This window comes from Dermacentor albipictus, chromosome 2 (genome assembly GCF_038994185.2).
Source record: "Dermacentor albipictus isolate Rhodes 1998 colony chromosome 2, USDA_Dalb.pri_finalv2, whole genome shotgun sequence".
In the NCBI taxonomy this organism is placed as follows: domain Eukaryota; kingdom Metazoa; phylum Arthropoda; class Arachnida; order Ixodida; family Ixodidae; genus Dermacentor; species Dermacentor albipictus.
Genome location: NC_091822.1, coordinates 37923810 through 37945709, shown reverse-complemented (window position 1 = coordinate 37945709; position 21900 = coordinate 37923810). Strand labels below are relative to the sequence as shown.

The 21900-nt window shown below is 43.5% G+C and overlaps 1 protein-coding gene across 9 annotated transcripts in view; it reads right to left on the bottom strand.

Annotated features, from left to right (window-relative positions):
* Positions 1–4798: 4798 nt before the first annotated feature.
* LOC135918250 (acanthoscurrin-1-like) overlaps positions 4799–21900 on the bottom strand; it is a 57157-nt gene continuing 40055 nt past the window's right edge. For all 9 annotated transcript variants that reach the window (XM_070532820.1, XM_070532825.1, XM_070532822.1 and 6 more), the window contains one exon: positions 4799–5498. In XM_070532820.1, coding sequence (XP_070388921.1) covers positions 5040–5498 — 459 coding nt within the window. In that variant the 3' untranslated portion in view covers positions 4799–5039. The remainder of the gene's footprint in view (positions 5499–21900) is intronic.

Genomic DNA, 21900 nt, shown 5'->3' with positions numbered 1-21900 from the left:
ACCAATGATAAACACCACCGCCGCAGGTGTCAGCTTCGCTGGTTAACCATCTGTACGTAGCGCTCGGTTGGTGCTTTTTCCTTGGAACTTCTGTTTAACGACATTGCAGCAATGCGCGCAAAACAGTCGACATCTCGGTGCATCTGCCAGAGATAACTGAGTGATTGCCGGCAAACATGCATGAGTGCGTCAAGTGTGTTCAGTTCTCGATCGACACACGATCACCTTAGTTCGTAGTGTTTTTGTTATGAGTAGCCAATTCCCTAACTGTGGCTTAATAACGTGCAGCTCATTAGATAATTCAGTGCCCCATGAACGCTGCCATTCGGTCCTAAGCTTTTTCCGTAAGAAAGGCTTCATGTGTGTTGCAACTGCCATATACTACTGACATGGCGGTTTCGTCTGCCAGCATATTGCCCTCGATACATCTGTGACCAGGAACCCATCATAGTGTTACATGCTTACTAAATGTGTATACTGTACTGAGAAGTCTATACAGAGAATTTAGTGCAGCACTTCTATTTCTACATAACCTAAAGATATTGAAATATTCAGTGAGTCGGTTAATATAATGGCTCTTTGAATGTTTGCGTTCCGGATATGTTTGACAGATGACAGTAATGTGTATGGTTCAGCCGTGAAGTTACTCGTTTCCATTAGTACCACATTGGATTCAGAAAGAATAGTGTACGTGCTGTAAAGGGCATGCCAGGCTATGACCTTGATGCGTAAGTGTAATTGCTACTTCACCAGAAGTTCAGGTGCATTCGAGTGTGAGGCGTGCTTAGTGACCTTGATAAACGGTGTGTCAGCATTCTACGAGCTGCCCCTCCCATGGAGGTAGCAGCTTTGCTGGAGGTATTAGACGATGGCATACGCATTTATTCACTGAGCAACATGACTCGCAGTGCGAAGATCTCCATTGATGCGGGCCGGTTAAAATTAAGACACAGGACACATTGTTGATTGCTGACAGCTGACTGCTGATTGAGGATGCCGTCCCGGGCCATTGCCGGAGTTGGGAGCTCCAGTCTTCACCAGGAATTTCCGCCCTGGTCCACCATAGACCACCGGGGAGGAGGTATCTCCTGCTAGTGCCTCGGGACCTGGCTTCCACCCTCAACTGCCAATTCAGAAGTCCTGCCCGCAGGGGGACCAACGGCAACACCCGTCGCTGCCCCTGAAGCACCGGCGACCTCGCAGGCGGCAGGCATTGCCAGTTGTGCGGTGCGTGTGGGGCTGGTGTCAAGGCCGGCGCCACTCGCGAGGCCAGCCCTCAGCGCGGCTGGCCTCAGGCAGCACCCGGCGTTGCCCCACCGGGCCCGCCAACACCGGTTCCCAGGCCAAGTAATCGACCGCGGAAGCCACCGGACCGTTACGCGCCTGGATAACAGGCACCGTCGACCCGACTGGGACGGTGGCAGTGCCTCGACCAGGCGTGAAATTATTTTTTTTCACATTAGGCCTGGACATAGTTTGTTTGAAGAAACAAATTAAACAATTAAATTATGTTTTACGTGCCAAAACCACTTTCCGATTATGAGGCACGCCGTAGTGGAGAACTCCGGAAATTTCGACCACCTGGTGTTCTTTAACGTGCACCTAAATCTAAGCACACGGGTGCTTTCGCATTTCGCTCCCATCGAAATGCGGCCGCCGTGGCCGGGAATCGATCCCGCGACCTCGTGCTCAGCAGCCCAACACAATAGCCACTGAGCAACCGCGGCGGGTGAAACAAATTGGGGTAAAGGGTGTTTCAAACATGTGACGCCCCCTCGGGCATAATCTTGATTGGCCTGCCACGCTCGGTGGGCAACATTTGTCAACGTACCAAATAAACACCGATGAACACAGCTGCTCGCGGTCAGTCATCGTTCACCACCACCACGCTGCGGAGCGTCACTCTGGTGGAAGGTGACTCGAGCCCTCCCTTGTTTACGAACCTGGGCGGATCGTGACACTGGCGGCACTGCGTGGTCTCGTAGGGGGGGGGGGGGTTATCTTGGCTAAATAATGTCCGTAATTGAATAAAAAAGCTAGTGGCTGTGATGGAATAAGAAACGTTTGGGCCCAGGACCTCTCACCAAAATATGGACACGTGTACTTATCTTTATCGAGCGACCACGTTTCGCCGCTTAACAACTGTATTCGCAAAGCGAGGGACGCGCCTGCATGTATCCGACGTTTCTGGAAAGTTATCAATGCTTCTACCCGGCTGTCTGTTGTCGCCGAAAATTGTGTAATCTGATTTCATCGCGTAACGCGAATGGTGTAGAACTTTGTGGAAGGCACGCGGGTCCGAACGATTAGTCTGGAACATTCGACGACTGCTCTATAAAAGCAGACGCGCTTGACCCGCTGATCAGACTTACGACGATCGCTGAATGTGTTCGCCGCTCTCGTTGTGCTTTAAGTGTAGCCTGTTTTGTGGGCACAGGTTCGCCCAACGAAAGCTAGTTTTTGCCTTTCACAGTATTGCTACTGTGTTCTTTGACGTCACGACCACGTGACAATATCTTAGTCACGTGACGTGACCACGTGACTAAGATTTCAAGGATATTGCGCTGCCTATGATGCGTATAATTATGAAATGAGATTATCTATAAACACAGCGATTAGCGCACAACAAATTACCTTATGACAATATGCCCGAAGGAAATTGGTTTACGAAAGCTATATTTAAAAGAAGAGACTGCGAGACATTATTTGCAGCTATATTGTAAAATGAAGATCTTGTCTCGAACATTTCTTAATGCTTCATTAATTTTCTTGTGCTGTAATTTGACCAAATTATATTTTAAGACGCTTATTCATGCCAAGTCATGTACAAGTGCTGTGAAGCTATAACCTTGGTAGAATCATGGTAGAGTAGCTAAATAATAAATACATACATAATAAATAGGTCACCGGAATATTTTTTTTCAGGAATTGGTAATTAGGAGGCTTGCGATTAATGAGTGTGTTGACCACGTGTGGAAAGTCTTCTGTCGCTGAACCGAGAACAAGTACAGCTATTCATTCATGGCTCCTCGCGTTATAATTATCAGGCAGCAGATACAATGTCCTTGCTATATGGGTAGGTGGTCCCGTCGAGTTAAAATCCCCTTGACGAATTATCTGGTCATTTAGTAATGTTTCTTAACATCATTATTTGTGGTTTTAAATTATGCGACGTGGTCTTGGTCTAGTCACCTATAAAACATGACTTATAGTGAGCGAGTACACTGTGGGCTATAGATACGCAGTCCTTTTAACATTTCGCCAGCCCTGCTGGTAAAATTAAATTGGAGATAAGTGTTAACTGGCAAACCATCACACGCCTACATATATCGAGGACATGATGCCCGAAACATGCGCTAAGCAAATTTTGCGTAGTTTTCTCCCAGAGATAATAATGTAAAGCGTTTAATAATTCGTTAACATCCCTGCGTGATGATCGCGTGAGTTTACGTCACTTGAAGTAAACGAGATGTAATCCCAACTGCTTTATTTCCATCGCCTTGGTTTGATATGTTTCGCACACTTAGGGCTCTATAACCTAAGTCTATTCCAATCGGCTTTTGTTCTAGTCTCCTGTCGTTAATAATTTGCGTAACCACTGACAAAAGCAACGGGATGTGACCGACGGCGTTGTTTGGACACCCAATCAATGCTCTACACGTTTACAGGAGGTAAGTTTTGTTTGTTTTCATAAAGAATAGAAGTGCCTACATGACTGGTTATTCTTATTTAATTGACTGATAAGAGATGAAGAACACGAAAAAATTGGAGAGGGTTTCGGTGGGGCATAGATCAGTTGGCAGAGCTATGTCGTATACGTAATGAAAGCGCTCGATAACCTCACCTGCCACGCATTTTATTTCATTCTAAGCCGTTTGTAAATTAATTTTCTGGCATTGTTGGATTTCGCATTGTTAATGTTACGCAATAATTATTCTCCTGTTCAGTGACTGTATTCATACTTTCATGTGCATTTCCATACAGAATAATTCTTCCTCCTTTCTCTGTAATCTTCAACTACCAGATGTTCAACTACCGGCTGTTCTTCGTTGTTAATCGTATGTTGTACATTTTTATACATATAACAGGAGGACCCTTGGAAACAATATTTGCTTTGGGACCTCCTTCTGTATTACACTACCTATGTAATTGTAACAATGACTCTTATAATAAAATTGATTGATTGATTGATTGATTGATTGATTAAAAAGGAATGCAATCTCCTCGGCAACCCAGACTACGCGTTATCAGAGTGATAGGTGGAGCAGGGATTTTAATTTAATTTAGGAATGGGGAAGTATTCGGCTGTTCCGTAAATAAGTACATTTTTGTTCGGCACTATATAGCAGCTTCAATGCATACATGTCACTTTAACATGATGAGTTTCGCGGTATTGGGATGTTTCCCAACAGGGAGGCGACAAGAGCACAACCCAAAAATGTTTTAGCACTATCAAAGAGCCAATGGTGAAGAACACGTAGAATTGGAAAGTAGTATTTTTCTTTTGTTCTAGGTAATTCTGAAAAATCAATGTGCACACGTTACAGAAGATGAAGAGTTACAAACGTTTCCCTTATTTCAATCATAATCTGACATTTCAACACTGTGTGGTTCCATCCCACGAAATTTGAAAGATGCTGCATTGCTGCTTAGTGAAATTCTGCCTCAGGGGTGGAAGGTCACCGTTATCTAAACATTTAACACATTTATTTGTTTGATATTTGTAGGATCGCTTACATCGCACATTTATAAAAGGTAAGGTAGTAATGACTCAAGAAGGGTGATGCCAAAGACGGTCTCAATTTCACATTTTTATTTTTGGTTTGGGGACAATAAAATGTAGAATGAATTCAATGAATCGATGGTCTCGATGAAGAGGCATGTCACTAAATAATGACGCACTTCAGTGCATTACTCGTTGCTGTTATGAGGCCACTACAGACAGTCCTGTACTCGCTGTGTTGAGTTCAACGCAAGCAGCAATCACAAGCTCCATTTACACAAGGACTAAAAATTGCATGCACACCTCCTCAACTTCATCAGACCTTGTAACCATAGCCACCGTAGCCTCCACCATAGCCGTAGCCGCCTCCGTACCCGTAACCACGGCCATATTCATAGCCGCCTCCATAACCGCCACCGAGGCCAGAGTGAGCGAGAACGGCTCCTCCGCCGTTGACTTTGTTCACGTGATGAACCGTCCTTATCACAAAGGCTGGTCCGGCCACGGCTTTGGCGAAGGGAGGACCTCCACTAAGAAGAGCAACACTGCTGCCGATGCCTACGCCGCCAACGCCGTAGCCTCCACCGTAGCCCCCGCCGTAGCCCCCGCCGTAGCCTCCACCGTAGCCTCCGCCGAAGCCTCCGCTGTATCCGAGGCCATAGCCGCCATAACCAAGTCCATATCCTCCGTATCCGAGTCCACCGAGGCCGTAGCCACCTAGGAGTCCCCCGGCATAGGCACAGGCCGCGATGGCTGATAGGACGACGACAGTGCTCTGCGTAGGTTTAGCGAAATTATTCATTTCTTAAAAGGACACGTTCTTATGTCTAGACAATGCTCCGAATTAACAAGATTATTATAAGACTCCCAATGATGAACACTGCTTCTATATGTGTAAAGTGATGCCATAATGTATTGTTCGAGTGGTATTGCTAGTCTCTTGACTTTTCTGCGCTATAGTAATGTAATATTTATAATACGGCATTACCCTGTAGTGGATACAATCACGTTTTCTTTTAAGAAATAAATTATGGTAAGATATCGTTTTGTGTTTTCTCGGAAACAATCAACAAGCCGTGCGATTCACACTTCGACAGGCATCATTCTACTTTTACAGTGCTAAGATTTAACACTGTGTACAGAGTAAGCAGAAGTCAGGCATTTCTCCCAGTGTAGACGTGCTGTTTATGAATACATTTTTTCATGAAATACACATTCCACATAAAAAACAGATTTTAGGGCTATCTTACTGCGAAGTATCTCAAATACTTCCTAATTATATATTAGTCACTTATCGAAAAATAAAATGTTGAGACCTAATGCAAATATTTGCCTCCTCATCCGAAAAATTTTACTGAAAAATGTTTCGATGGGTTATTTGTGCTCTCACCACATTTTCCGAACCGCATAGACAATTTAATCTATAGTAAACCGTATAAGTTATTACCAAGATTTTTATCTCAACATCGGAAACAATGAATGTGACTAAAGCAGCTTTTGATGCCCACAATACCAGTTGGAGCATTCAGAATTCTACTCTTACTGCGTCACAACAGTGCTCGTTACGGTGTGCAGAAAATAGCAAACTCTTAATTTCCAGATTACCGTAATGCGATTTTTTGTGTTTTTCCCCCGAGTGTCACTTCAAAATGAAGAATGCAAACCTTGCGATTTCGTTTGCGCGGCAACCTTTACAGTCTACACAAGTTGAAAAGGTGCGATAATTGAAGGACTCGACTATAATAAACACATCACGTCTCAGCCAAATGTTCACACATGAGCATAGGCTTGTGCTTTTAGGTAGTTAATATCACGGGATGCTGTATGGGCTATAATAATGCGGTCAGAGGAAGTGACTACAAGTTCATGACCGCGCTAATAAATGCCTTATGACCACATCGCAAATAAGCCTAAAGTTGTTCTATAACGCCGCAGTGAATTCCATGTATGGTATGGATTGTGCGATAAACATAAGGTGAAGCGAACAATGCGGGCGCTTAAGCTCGCGTTCTAAGTTTTCTTTACTTTCATTTGCTTACATGCGCGACTATTACGTACACACTAATTTACAAATATTTCGCAATGCCAAAGTAGTGTTGGGTAGCCCTAACCGCTTCGTTGACTGACATGGGGCATTTCGCAGCCAGTAGCATGGAAATGAATTTTGCGCCATTTCTATCACTCTGCTTAATTTAGGTTCTCACCAGGGCGTTCATGGCTTCGGTACGCTGCTCCTTCGCTGCGCTAGACGAATGTGAATGTGTTAGAGTCCTGTTACGGACCATTTATATACTCTCAGTGCACGAGAAAAAGGTTTACAGTATCGCACCATGGTTATTGTGCTTGGCGGTAGTGCTGCAGCCCCCTCACGTACGGCGGGAAAGGCAGAAAAGAAAACGAACGCAGGAAAAGCTTTGTATCGAAGAATCGATCTCTTTCACGCGAGGTCTTCAGGGGTCTGGTTACAGAGACGGAAACAATGTGCATCCTCTACCTGGACCTAAGAAAGAGAGAAATCAGGCATCGTTTCTTTATTTTTAGCACTCTTTGGGGTGGAAACGGCTCAGGATCCAAATGGATACAGTACTCTCTGAGTCCTGACTGCCACGGGGAGCAAATACCTGTCGCACGCCATCGGTCACGTGCAGCTTGCTGCGGTGCATGCGCTACCGGTTTCGTGCGGGCTACTCTCAAGTGTAGAGAGGACATTCCCTGAGTCTCGTCGATAAGCCAGGAAATAACGCTAGCTGACAGTGTCGCATACTACGCACTCGCGCATTGTTGGTATGAATTTGAGGCCTCCACATTGTTCTTACTTTCATGTTACCGTGCTTGGTTTTTTTTACGTCATTACTATTTGTTCAGGTATATATTATCATTTGTCTAGGGATGTACCAATAAAATATATTCATCGCCAGCACTAGCCCATTCTTTGTGCTTCGGTGTAGTTATCCATTGTAAAGAGTTCCTGCGTGTTTTCATTTCATCAAAAATAAACGTTATGTAATTTAATATAGAAATGTGGGAACTGACATTCCGACCCCTGGATCTTTGTTCTTTTAGCTTTGCATCGCGGCAGTAATATTGTTGCTGCTGCAGCCTTTAACATGCCAGCTCTATTGTAAACTCTACCTTTTTTCCGTTTGCAGGTTTGCAGGTTTTTTCCGTTTGGGTTGTATGTGAAGTCATGGCAGGAGCATGTTCATCAATCAGCCTAATTATTCAATCATTCGCAGCTGGCACTTGGGCCAGTCAGACACAGACGACACCGGAAGCTGAGCTCAATAATACATAACAATATGTTCCGGCTAACTGCAGTACTGTTGTACAGACCAAACAGAAACAAATGTACACTCGTGGAGTGCAATGAAAGTCACGTGGTAGAACTGTCCGTTAGTATTAAAGATCACGTGAATGTTTTATTCGCAGTGTTGCTCTCATGTAGCATTAGCTTGTTGTTTTGTGTTGACCAGATACAAAAAGATATATTGTTTCTACTTCTGGGACACATGAGAATCTGCTCCACGAACTTTTTCACCAGTTTATGAATGTGCACAACCAGTGTTTGATGACCGCCTCAATGCTTGAAACATTCAGACTGACTAAATGAACTTGCCCGAGATGGTGAGTGGTACGTGTTTTAAGTAGTCATCTTACCGTTGTAGTAGATTTACCATCTTACGGTTGGACGAGCGCTGCATTAACGTTTATGTTAGTGAGTTTTCTTTTTTTCTTATGCATTAAAATAGAGTACCTAGTTGAGGAAGTCACTGGCAAAAGGGGTCTCAAATGGCACATTCACAATCTGCAGAACTATCAGAGTTACTTTACAACCTAGTATCTATTTGTTATCAATAAGCGTTGCTTGTGCTCCTGGAGTGGAAACTACTTGCTTCCTTTGTCCATCGTCCACCATGTCATTCCTACAGTAAGAAACTTTATCACCTACATGATGAAAAATTCCGCCCATCTGAACAAAGCTTCCAAAGGTTATGTATATTGTCACGCGTGTTTTTCAAGTTACATTAATGATCATCATCATCATCAGATATGGCGCCCAGTTTCGGGCTGATTCTATGTTGAAGCCTTAGTGAATGAGGTTGGTTGTTGTGGCCGCTTGAATAAAGATGCGGTTAGCTACCAGTGGACTTCTCTCGCTTTTGCCCTGGCGGCAATATTGTGCACATGTTTTTGTTTGTGTGATTAGTGTGTTTCGATGAGAATTCACTTTTTCTCTTCTTTTCTACAAAAGCCACACAACCGATGTAGTGTGCGGAGAAAGCAGTGGACATAAATGTCACCTAAAATACATCGTCTATGACGCAGATGCTTCAAGAACGCTCGCACTGATTTGCCCGGCGAAGTGTACTAGCTATATGGTTCGAGTAACTGTCGCCTGTGCTGCAAAGTACACAATTACATCGATAAGCCAACTAGTGATTAATGGAAAGGCGGATGGAAAGATTTTGTTGACTGGGAATATATTTTCCATAGAAAGTAGCCTGTCAAATCTTTGAGCCTCTTCGAAACAGTGAACGTTGCTTGCATAAGTACATCGCAGTGCTTTGAGTACCAGATCTGCTACCGAGCTCCTGCTTAAAGGACATTAGTAATGTGCTTTTTATGTACCTCCTTTTCCTTTTTTTTTGCAGTGCTTGCGAGTGTACAGTAGTGCTGCCCTTTGTTCATTCTGAATTCTATAAACTTATTCAGACAGCTTATATTATTAGACAGCCTAAATTGTTATATTTCATACTTGGTATTCTCGTTGCGTACATGCATGTGCCGCATTTACACTGCATGCTGTATTTTTTTTGCTATCGTTATGGTTTAGTTTATTTAGAATTGAGTGTACTGTAACCTAATTCACAAAGCATATATTGTTTAACAGTTTACATACTCATTTACATGCTCAGTCTGCTTCACCTTTGCTGGCCCATCATTGTACTGCGTACTGCATCTTTCACTATCGTAGCCACATGAGATGACCTCACATTTTATATGTATGGGAAAACGAGCAGGAAACATTGATTGAAGAACTTCAAGGACGCAAGCTGCACCTGGCAAGAGATGGGCGTGCTGACTGGTCTGGCTATTCTGCTCTTTTTAGCACTTATTTTCTTCTAGAAATAACCACAAGGAAGATCATTCATGTGGAACTTTTACAGTATTAGAATCATTTGTTTTATATTTCTAATTTAGTGTTAGGTTCGTAATTAATTCTGAATTTTCCTACAGTTTCATACCACCAGTACCACTGGTGGTCGGTCCCTGTATTGAGGCAGTGCTGTTTTATGTAGCCTCTTCGAATCCCTTACTGTAATCTGTCAATTTGTTAACACAACATGGCGACAGCAAAACAAAACTTTACGCTGATCTAATTGTTGTTTCACTACGATCTCGCTGAAAATACTGTTATTTTTCAAACCTGCAAAAATTTTAAACAAGCCTAATTTTCTCACGATTTTGCTTTCAGTCTTTAAATAAATACAGGAGGCTGAAATTTTTTTATAAACGCAAGCAGCGCATTGTACAAACTTGCTAGGTGGAGATTCTGTCAGGACAGCAAAGAAAGTATTCAAAGTAGAATTTTCGGTGCTTACCACTAATAATCTATTCTTACGCCTTGCATATATGTAGTTTACATATATTTACACGCTATTTACACTGGAGCCAGGCAGCCAGGCTGACACTCGCTCGTGCCAAGGGCACCGACCAACTTCTTCGTCGTTCTCGCGGCGGCTCGCCTGTTGAACATCGGTCCATGATACCGTAATATTCTGTAGTTCCTATATCTGTTCTCTATGTGATCGGTTGTTCGCCGTGTTAAAAAATATTTGCCTGTTACGTAATTGACATTTTTTACTTAAACACATAATTGCGTTTGGCAGGCATTCTCAGATCATGAACAGCAGGTTGTCATTATCCCTCAAAGGAAATGTGTATAACTGTAGAAATGTGTATAACACAGTAGTGTCTTACCAGTAATCACCTACGGGGCAGAAACCTGGAGGCTTACGAAAAGGGTTACACTTAAATTCAGGACGATGCAACGAGCTATGGAAAGCAGAATGGTGGGTGTGACGTTAAGGTATAAGAAAAGAGCAGATTGGGTGAGGAAACAAACGCTAGTTAATGAGATCTTAGTTAAAACCAAGAAAAAGAAATGGGCATGGGCAGGACATGTAATGAGGGGGAACATAACCGGTTATCATTAAGGGTTACGGACTGGATTCCAAGAGAAGGGAAGCGTAGCAGTTGGCGGCAGAAAGTTAGGTGGACGGATGAGATCGAGAAGTTTGCAGGGACAACACGGCCGCAATTAGCACCTGACCGGGGTAGTTGGAGACGTATGGCAGAGGCCTTTGCCCTGCAGTGGGCGTAGCCAGGCTGATGATGAGTGTATGAACATAATTGACTTGCATATGCGCAGAGATAAATGGCCCTAACATAAACTATTATCGAATGGCACTACAAACTGAGCAACTATCCTAAAAACCTATTTTGCATATGATGAATTTAGGGCTGACAATCGTCCCGAATTTTGTTGGACGTGCCTGACTGCTGACTGAATTTCCAGTGTCCCAGCTTGGCAATGTCAAGACGGCGGAAGGTCCCGACTTCATTTTTTCCTACTAAATAACGATAAATGAACAAGAACTATTTTTTATGCCCGACAGGTCGCTTGCACGTCCGCCATTTTTGTGACCTGTTTCACTGACATAAACGTAAGGCGGTGTCATTTTTTTTGTGGTTCTGGTTGCAAGCCCTCACCATTCACAGTACCTCTATCCGTATTGGTAGCTGCGTTAGCAAGTAACGATACTGCAACTTTCCTGTTCTAAATCACGACACGGTAGGACTAAATAAACATTGTGTCACGCATACAGTGGCGGCTCCTGGCACTAACATCCGTCGTCGCTAACCGCCCTACCATCGCCCCTCTCCCAGACTTCGTCTTCTGGAGAGTTGACAACTAAGCTTAAGCAAGGGTTCCGCTAATGCGGTTGTGATCGATTTTGTAACACTTGCGTTTTTAATTTAGGGAAGAGAAGTCAAGCCGAGTGGCCATATGAAGCCGGAAATGCTAAGTGGACGTCTGATAAAATTCATTGTGCAGCACTTATAGATTAACAGTTTGACCACATACACAACATAAATTGAACACTGTCAAAGAATTCCCCATCATTGCTCCTCTGTTATATATGTGGCATGCCAGTCAATCAGTAAAGGAAGTGATTACTTATTAGAACTTACTTTAGCTGCCTGTTCTTTTATATTAGTGTTTCGGCGTAAATAGTGTAATGATTCTTATTTAAGATACTGAGCAGCTTAAGAGCACTTGATTCTGTTTACATCCAAAAATATCCCAGAAGTCTGACATGTATAGCTTCAGGGCTGACGCTAAATAAATGTACTTATGCTTCAAAATACTTAGTTTTGGACCAAGCTTAAAATAAATAATGTCAAATGAAACATCCCCTAAAGATCTGCGAGTTCGATACCAAGAGACAAAAAGGATTGAATTGCTTTTTTGCCGAACTGGTAAGTCTTGCTTACCTACAAATATATAGGCCACGTCAGGAATGAAGAAGAAAGCTTAGTACTGCTGCAAAAGTGAAATGCTCCAGAGGCATTCGACAATTGATCCAAAATATAGCACGGCGGCACGTCGAAACAACTAATGATGATGTAGAAACAATTTTGGGAAAGTGGATGTCAATCACTCGGCACCTTTCTTAACTTCAGGGCCGCCCGCCCCGACTACACACACCATGTGCACACGGCAACGTTAGGGAACGACTGTGGCTCTTGAAAGATTACCTTTCTATCTCAAATTTAATGCGTTGTTTGTAACAATACGTTTCTAACATCCACACACACAGGCACAAATGAACATCGCAATCTGGAGTCGATTGTTCTTGCTCGGTATCTCTTGAAAGATATTCCAAGGCTTTCTATAAAAACCCAAGCATATACGCTGGAAGCCTTTCACGTTGGCACTGTTCACTTTTCACCAAAAACATTCAGTGATTCATGTGAAGGCCTACATACAAAGTAATGCCATGGTTTAAGCCTGCAACGTTTGTAACGCAAGCCCTAATTGCTTTCAGAACATACAATGCTGCATTGTATTTCGATACCAACAGTGAACAAGAAGTGTTAAAAGCTAGCAGCTTCGAATCTCCCCGAGCAACAAAGCGCTGGACCATTGTACTTGTGGAAGATGTATCATTTTGCAAGCAAATCAAGTTAGAGTTTACATGCTTGTTAGGGCCGTGTAGCACTGAGAAACAATTGACAACAGGGTACACAGGTACCATGCTGTGGGAGCTGCCCTTTCACACTGCAGAAAATTCTTAGGCCCCATGTTTCATGATTACCAAGTGATCGCATGACTCAGGTAATACGGTATAATAGGTAATAATTTGAGTATAGTGTGTTATGCAGCTTCCCATCAATAAATTTGATTGCCACCTAAAAACTACTTTATGATTTTCCTTTCATATCTGTCCAAATAGTTTAGTAGTGAGATATACTGCAGCCTAAATAATGTACAGTGTGCCCTTGCATGTAGAGCGCATGCGTCCCAACAAGCTCAAAAGCAGATAACAATAAATGCTACTGTATTTTAATAACAAGTAAAGCATATATATTGAATTTTTTTTTCAATAAAATGTTCAGACGGGTCAGTTGGTTCATAACGTGCAAAACAAGGACATTTTAATTATTCCTCAAGCTGGCATTTCACAAGCACCTTTTTTTTAAATTGGGTGTGTACTGCCTTATTATGTTTGTGCTATAGCCCGCTTATATTGAGGCTTCTGGCGTAAAGAAAATTAGTTGGGAAATTGCATTCGACTGCTCTTTCGTTCAGTTTTGCGCATTATGAAATTGTCCGTGACGAGCCAACGGTTCCCTTCACACTGGTAGCCTTCACGTTATGATTGTGCTTCATATGCACAGTAGTTACCATAGGCATAATATTTACATAAAATTCAAGTTTGTATTTACAGCGAAGCTTCGTATGTCTACGCTCTCATACATCGCTCAACGTCCATGCCTCAAAGCAGCCCGCGCCCTCTATGAGGATGCAAAGCAAACAAGTAAGACATGTGCTGGCACCTGGCCTAGCAGGAGGAAATATAATAAACTAATACACGGTTTCTAGCAATAGTTACTATACGAAGCTCTCACGCTGCTGTGTATGGGAGCTGCAATCAGTGCGGATCAGGACGTGCAATAGCTTCGTCCTTGTGGCATTAAACGTCCCTTCGACTTTGCAAGTTCGTCATTATCAACAATGTACCCTGTAATAAATTATTAAATAAACCTTAGTAAAATCATCCTGTGGTAGAATTCAAATACAATGGCTCTAGCACAGAAGCACGAGATTTAAACAATGAGGCCGTGGACGCATGCATCAACACACGACATAGAACGCCCTTATGAATTTCTTGCGGGCAAGCGAGCGTCATAATACGCTTGGCGTGTTTCAGTTTGGACGCCACGACAGGTTGAACCGCTATTAGTAGCGATCGTGCGCATTCGCAGAGTATTCGACAGTTGCGGAAGGCGAATGCCCCAAAATAACTAAACTTTTGCACTAAGCCGTACGCTTTGTCGTTCTTACAGCTCCACTGGTAGCCCACATTCACAGAGTGACATGGCTGCGATTTTTTCTTTACAAAACCTAATTGAATGCGTTAAACGTTGGACGGTAACGGGTTGTCACTAAAACCATTCGATTTGTAGACATGAACTGGCATGTCAGAGAACTAATTTACCAACATGATATGGAATAAATTCTGTGTGGGTATTTAGAACACAGCATATATGAACAAGGCATATATACTGCGCAATAAAGGGGTAAATGTTGAAATGGCTGATCTCGTTCACGCGTGTTCACACACAAATCGCTTCTGTTTCTCAAGCCTTTCATATCTTCGCTTTACTGCGGTGGTCAGGTAGATAAAGCGCGAAAATGTGGTATAAGACTTCCACAACGTCCGGGTAATTGTCCTCGTGGTGTTAACAAGATGCGGCTAAGCGTGTTCCGCTGAATTTAGTTCTACAACTATGAACCTCCAGAAGCACACGAATTTAGGGATAATATGTAGACTAAGTGCAGTTTCATGCTAGAACTACGTTGCTCGTGTTCTTTTGAATTGTGCAGTATCTGTAACCTTCCAATCTGACGGTAATGAAAAATTTAGGCTGTCATAATCTGTTTTGTAAATATTAGAAGTAGGTGGTTGAATACAGACTTTTTCAAATACGAATGGAATAAGAACAGGAAGTATTAGTAATAGAATCGAATATGGAATAGACAAACTCGGACTCACATATTTACAACAGAAATTTTTAATTTGGTAGGATGAGGAGCACGGTTGTACTGGATAGACAGTCAATTATTACGGAAGATTAGCATCGTTATAAGCACGAGATCACTACAATCGTCACGAAAAGAGCTGCACGAATAGCCCGTTCACATATTTAGAGTCTGGTCGCAAATAAGCTTTCTAAGAATGACAGGCAGCTGTCTGACCAGCTATTCAAATGCGCAATATACATAGTTGTTGAAAAAATAACACAAGTTATGTTATGGAAAACGAAAAGAAAAAGCTAATGAAGTATATGTGTGCTCTATAGAAACAATAAAATATCTGTTGCAAGGAAAAAGTAACTGGTTGTAACGTACACTTAGAACTGCTACACGACTAGGCTGCAAAAAAAGACTACCTGGCACTCCGGCAGGAAAAATAGACGGCTGTCATTTATTGGACGATAAGAAGGGGAACTTAGGGGTACAGTTTTGCAAGGGCACCGCTTCTTTAAAAACGCTCGCACGCATTTCTCAGAACCATACGAAACCAACACCTAATGAAGAAAAGGAAAGCACAGGGCAAATTATTTGCAATTTTTAATTGAAGCGTAAGAATGAGAGGCTAAAGGGGAATGGAACAGGAAAAACAAAAAACACTTTTCTGACGGTGAGAGCCGAACCCACAACCGCCGCATTACGCGCGCGTCGCACCTCTAATCGTGCTGCGACGACAGTGGCACCCACGTCCATGAATCCTTAGGTATTTATGTACGAGTACAAGATCTAAGCTGAGGAGTATGAACCAGCGCCAGACTTGCAAAGCAAAACTGAAAACAAAGCGGGCGTTACCATTTTGTTTGTGCATTCTTCAAAAGCTTTCTCGTTGTTTTACTTCTAATAATTATAATTTGCGATACTTTGTTCAGCAGCCGGAGAACAGTAACTTGATTTTAGCCCCCGGTCATTGCGAAATATTTGGTTAGATTTAATATTCGGAAATACCGGACAGGTAATTTTTGTATACGAATATAATATTACAAATCAACTATTCATATTCGAAACTGCGAAAACTCCGCTACCCTATAGTAAATGGATTAGCAAAGCTAAAGGCCTCTATACGCTGCTGGTAAGTTTGCTGTTTCCCTTCTCCTGCACGGACGTTATACCAACATGAAACGTGAGGGCGATTTACGTCACATTAGCTTACATTGGAGCGTTTCTAAATGCCTACAATCTTAAAGTCCACTTGCCCATTATGGCGAAAATTTTAATGACTTTTACGTGTCACTTCCGCGACACGCTTCAGAAAACATTGGAAACACTAATCTGTAGTGGTTCTAGTGTGCGATTGAAAACCAGACCTATCGAACGCAGAGGTGAAGTTCAGCAAGGCATTACCCAGCCTTCTTTATTGGGATGACAATCGGCTACACCGCAAGATTGGCGATCTTCACAATACGTGCCACATGACCCCACTCCCAGTAGGCTTCGCCCAGTCATGAACACAAACCACTGAATAGCTATAATGAATATTTTACAGTAAATGAACGTGTCATTATCACAATAAATAAAAGTACATGTTATTGTTTATTAGTCTACCATCACCATCTTCACTAAGGATTCCACGGTGGCGGAGCAAGCCGCGATTGCTCTAGCCATCAGGAACCGTAAATGGTCTTTCATCTATAGCGATTCCAAAGCAGCAATTAGGAGCTTTGACAAAGGCTATGTAGCTGGGACTGCGGCTGAAATTATCGACAAGGTCGAAACTATCAAAACTGAAATGCGATGGTTTCCTGCACATATGGGACAAGTGGACGAGACTCGGCCGAACCTCAACGAGGTGACGAACGACCTGGCACGAGGACTTGCTTGCCGTGCCGGTCAGAACCGAACCGACGCCCACTACCTATCCGGGGAGCATAAAGATCAGTTACTAACTTACAGCGACATCACTAAATATTACTACTTGGGGCGTAGGCAATTCCCTCTGCCACACGTAAAATTTAACAGGGCTCAGGCAGTGACGCTACGTTTACTGCAAACCGGGACGTACCCCACTCCGTATTTCATAAATAAAATTCACCCAGAAACAGAAATTAGGAAAGAATGTAACTTGTGCGATGGCATCATTGCCATCAGACACATGCTGGCGGGCTGTCCCGCGACTCTCGCCGACCCCGAAGAAAAATGGCTTTACTGGCACAAGTTGATAACAAGCTCTTCATATCAAGATCAGCTACGGGCTGTCCAGAGGGTCCACGATGACGCCATAAGGCTCGGCCTGGCGGTGCCGACGTGGACGCGGCCCGCCTCAGTCTGAAAAGACCGGGCTTCAGGACACTAATAAAGTTTTGTAAATGAATGAATGGACGGCACCTAAAGCACCACCTTCTTAGCCCCCTCCCCACTCCGCCTTCCCTTCATTCGTGCTTGCGCTCGCTCGCTCCGCTGCTTGGCAGGAGCCCTCCGTGTCGCAGGCTTTCAAAGCGATCCCAGGCGGCACGTACTGAAAAGATCACTTTCGACTCCGTAAACGTTGCAAGGCCTTTCCGTCTCCCTGCCCCCCACATACATACGTACATCACATACCTACATACATACGCAAACACACACGCCCACATACATGCATGAATACTTACATCGTATATATATATATATATATATATATATATATATATATATATATATATATATATATATAGAGAGAGAGAGAGAGAGAGAGAGAGAGAGAGAGAGAGCGGCAAAGTGGTTTGTTCTCCAACTCGAAAAACAGTTGGTACGCCATTGTCCTAGAGCCATATGGTGCGGGATGTCAGGGACCTATTAAGCAGTACAACATGCGTGTAAACTCGAGCGCTTGAAACTTTGTCAAACAGTAGTAATTCGGCACCTGAGTGTTGCGAATTTGGCTGAAATATAATGCGTCTTGAAGTAGCCCACTAGCAGAGAATAAATAGTATTATCTGCGGTAGTCGGTTTTAATACAGTTGTGCGCAGACAATAAAAGGTAACTATATACACTTCGGCTACTGCACAAAGCGTTCTGAAAAGTAAAGAAAGTCACAAAGCACCGGATGCCATAAAATACAAATGCGACGGTCAATGCACTTTTTCAATATTAATTCAAATACTACGAACATGCTCAATTACTACCTGGAATATTGTCTAGGGTGCGATATTGACGCGAGGTTGCCTAATCTACGTTAGCTTCAAATGAAATGGACCAATAAACAGCTCGGTTTCAGTGTACTCAATCTTCGTGAACTCGAAAACAGCCTTAGGAAAACGCAGAATGGCTTAGCGATAATCTCCGGCATTAAAACTTCGGTGACTTCGAAGACGCATGTCACCAATTAAATAGCCGCCTTTCTGGCGCCGTTTCCTGGAGCATTAGCTTGGGGGCGATACCGTAAGTCTTCAAGATTTCGCAACATTTGCATGCAAAATCTTTGTAAAACGCCGGCTGCACCCAGTGTTCCGTCTACGGCCAAAAGTAGTGCTGCCATTAAAAACGTGGTCTGTCGTTTCCTCACGATTCGGAGGAAGACGTGTCCGGGCAGCTGGGACACAAGACATTGCTTTTCCGTATATCCCGAGGCGGCTGCGAGCGCCGTTTTTGTTTCCGTGTCTGGCGTATGCGCAGAAGCGCGCGATTGTAAGGCACTTAGCGAAACGCGATGTAAAGACCCGAACCCAGGCACCTTCCTTACTTTTATCGAATTTCGCTTTCGTTCTCGCGCCACGGTCCCACTCGATGCAGTCGCTGAGATCGTGACCCTTCGTATGTGGAGAGGGAGTAAGCAGCGTAAATTAGAGTATATAAAAGCTGCACAAAGCTGGCGGCACAGTCATCCCCTTTCAGCCCGCAGCAGCCACAAACATGAACTCCCTGGTAAGAAGGCACAAATGTTTGGACATGTGCCATGTGGTAGGAAGGGACTCGGATATCTTACTTTTGAAGCTTTTGTTAGAGTGAACATAACCGTTTCAATCAGACTGAACGCTAGCTGATGTGGTCATATACGCATAGTCTAGTCAAATAGTTACAGGAACTAGCAGCTATACAACAATGAGACAATTAAAGCATTGTTGGAGCAGCAAAATCGCATAGGAGGGAAATGTGGCTCGCAAGCTCATTGTAAAATTGTGTGATTGATGTAAAAAATTGCATATTACTTAAGACATTTCAGCCATTCTGCCTAAAAAAATTACTTTCGGAAAGGCAAAACTTCTAAAATTTTTGTTTATAAGTAGTGAAGTTTTTGAGTACAGTGAAGTTTTTGCTACACTGATTATCATATAGTGCCAACATAACTCATAATAATATTGAGTGGGGCATTTGCCCGTTCCTTAAGGGGCAGCTCCTGCGACCAGCTTATCTTACGATTAAGCAGTCCTCACTTGATGACTTGTCTAATGCCATTCTCGCGCTAAAATATGCCCCGTAGAAACAAGAAATAATGCTGTCGTGAATACCATTGCAGTGCACCATCGTCGCCCTTTGTGCCATTGTGGCTTCTGCATCTGCGGGTGGTCTTGGAGGCTACGGTCTTGGAGGCCTTGGCTATGGAGGATATGGACTGGGCTATGGCGGAGGCTACCGTGGAGGCCTAGGCTACGGGGGAGGCCTGGGATATGGTGGTGGCCTGGGATATGGTGGAGGCCTGGGTTACGGAGGCGGCTACGGCGTCAGCGGCGTAGGCGTCGGCAGCAGCGTGGCCCTTTTGAGTGGAGGACCTGCTTTCGCCAAAGTTGTGGCCGGCCCTGCTTTCGTCGTTAGGTCGGTGCATCACGTGAACAAGGTTAGCGGGGGAGGAGCCCTTCTAGCTCACTCCGGTCTCGGCAGTGGATACGGAAGAGGCGTCGGCTTTGGTGGAGGTTACGGTGGAGGATACGGTGGATACAGCTATGGTGGCTACGGCTACAAGGGCTAAATGTGATTTATAACTGTGCGTTGTTCTTCGGTTCACTTCATTTCATTTAGGTTTGTCTGCGACTGTAACCCTTCCTCTTCATTACCCAATCAAAGACTCCTAGCGTGCGACATTCCTGCCATAATTTCCGGGAAATTTTCACCAGAAACATCAAGCAGCCATGACAGCGGACACGATTCAGTGCTTGCTCTGCGCGAAAAAATAAAGTGTTTCTTTGCGAGCGAATGCTTGCGTGATTACTGATACAACACAGCATTGGTTTGCAATGCTACGTGCACAAGTTTCGCCACTGGCCTAGTTCGTGGCTATGAAACGTTTTTGTGCACGTAAGTCAGCCGCACCTACAGCTTGACCTACACCTTGAAAAGTCACTCACAGTTTTACGCACTAAATCCCTAATTGGGAAAGGCCGCCTGGTTGTAGTTCGGGACATATCATTCAGCGAAGCTGTTAGCTTGTAGGTAATCGGTTTTCTGGTATCCGTCAGCAAAAAAAAAAATGAACCGAAAAAAGTGCATATCGCCTTTCGAATCAGGCACATAACACACAAGACAGTATTCATTTTAATAAAGAAAAGCTCATAACAATCGTGAGAACCGCATAGCGGATGATAAGGCGCCTTTGAACAATGCGAGCCAGGTTTCTTCTTCCCGCGTGTGTTTCTCGCTATATGACGGTTGCATAAGTCGCTCCGGTGTAAAAGGGGCAACAGCAGCATAGGAATCAGTCACTGACGTCACAGAACTAATATAAAAGGGAGACCTGCCTAGCAACTGATTCAATTCATTCCAACGCAAAGTTTGGACTCCCGAAGAGTGGTGCCAATACGACGACCATCCAAGAGTGGAAAATCGGGATGTCGAACAACGGGGCCGTGCTAAGTCTAAGCAGAACAATGAAACATTTCATGTCCCCATCAACGGCAATTGAATGGTTTTGTAACAGCCTCGCTGGTCGTCCGCTTTTGCAGGGTTGGAATGGCAATTTAATCTTTTTTTGTGTGTGTGTTATACATTGGTCATGAAAAGTGCTGCAGCATGCTTACTAGTGGAACTACGTTCTCCCTTTCCTCCAAGTGCCCCAGCTCTCGCGCTCCCTTGACATCAGCTTGGCGGTAATAAATGCAGTCAAATTTGAGCCCACGTATAACCTTTATTTCGCGCGATAATTTGCGCACCGTAAATATATCTATTCAGACTGTCTTATCAGTATTCGATTTCGTTGTTGAACTTGTGGTAAGTGCGCTTTAGGCATTAAGGCTCTAAGAGCTGAACGACTGAACAATCAACTGCTATCCGTGGGTTTGCACTTTGCTTTTGTTTTTGTCTGGTGACATAAATAAGAAAAAGCGATCACAGGTGAACTCAATATGCCTTCTGTATTTATTTATTTCTGCACACACTACAGCGCAATAAATGCTATAGCAGTAGTGGGTAAACACGGAAATACACGCGGCCAACAGTGATAAGGACGTTGTGCTAAGACTTAACATCTTGGATGGTAGATACAAGACTTTGGGATGGGCATGAGTGTATGGGCCAAGGTGAGCGTTGCCAGTATTTTATGGAACGAGGGAAAAAGATGAAGAGGAAAAAGCGTAATCTGTGCATTTTGCTACTGCATGGCCAATCAAATCGTGTTTATCACTTTAATATATTTAGTGGAGAAATAAATCATCAAAATAAAACGTTGCGTTAATTCTGTGTTACCCGTCGTCTGTCATACAGAAAGCAATGAGTTGGTCTAATAAACTAATAACTGCGATCGAGCTGCAACATTTGCATGCCTTCAAGAATGTAAAATGCTAGATTTGAAACTGCAGCATTAGTCGAGTCTGTCAATATGAACTCCATTGCGTACCTCATAAACCAAAATAAGTTGATGCCTTTTAGTGAGCTTAGATGCAGGCCGTA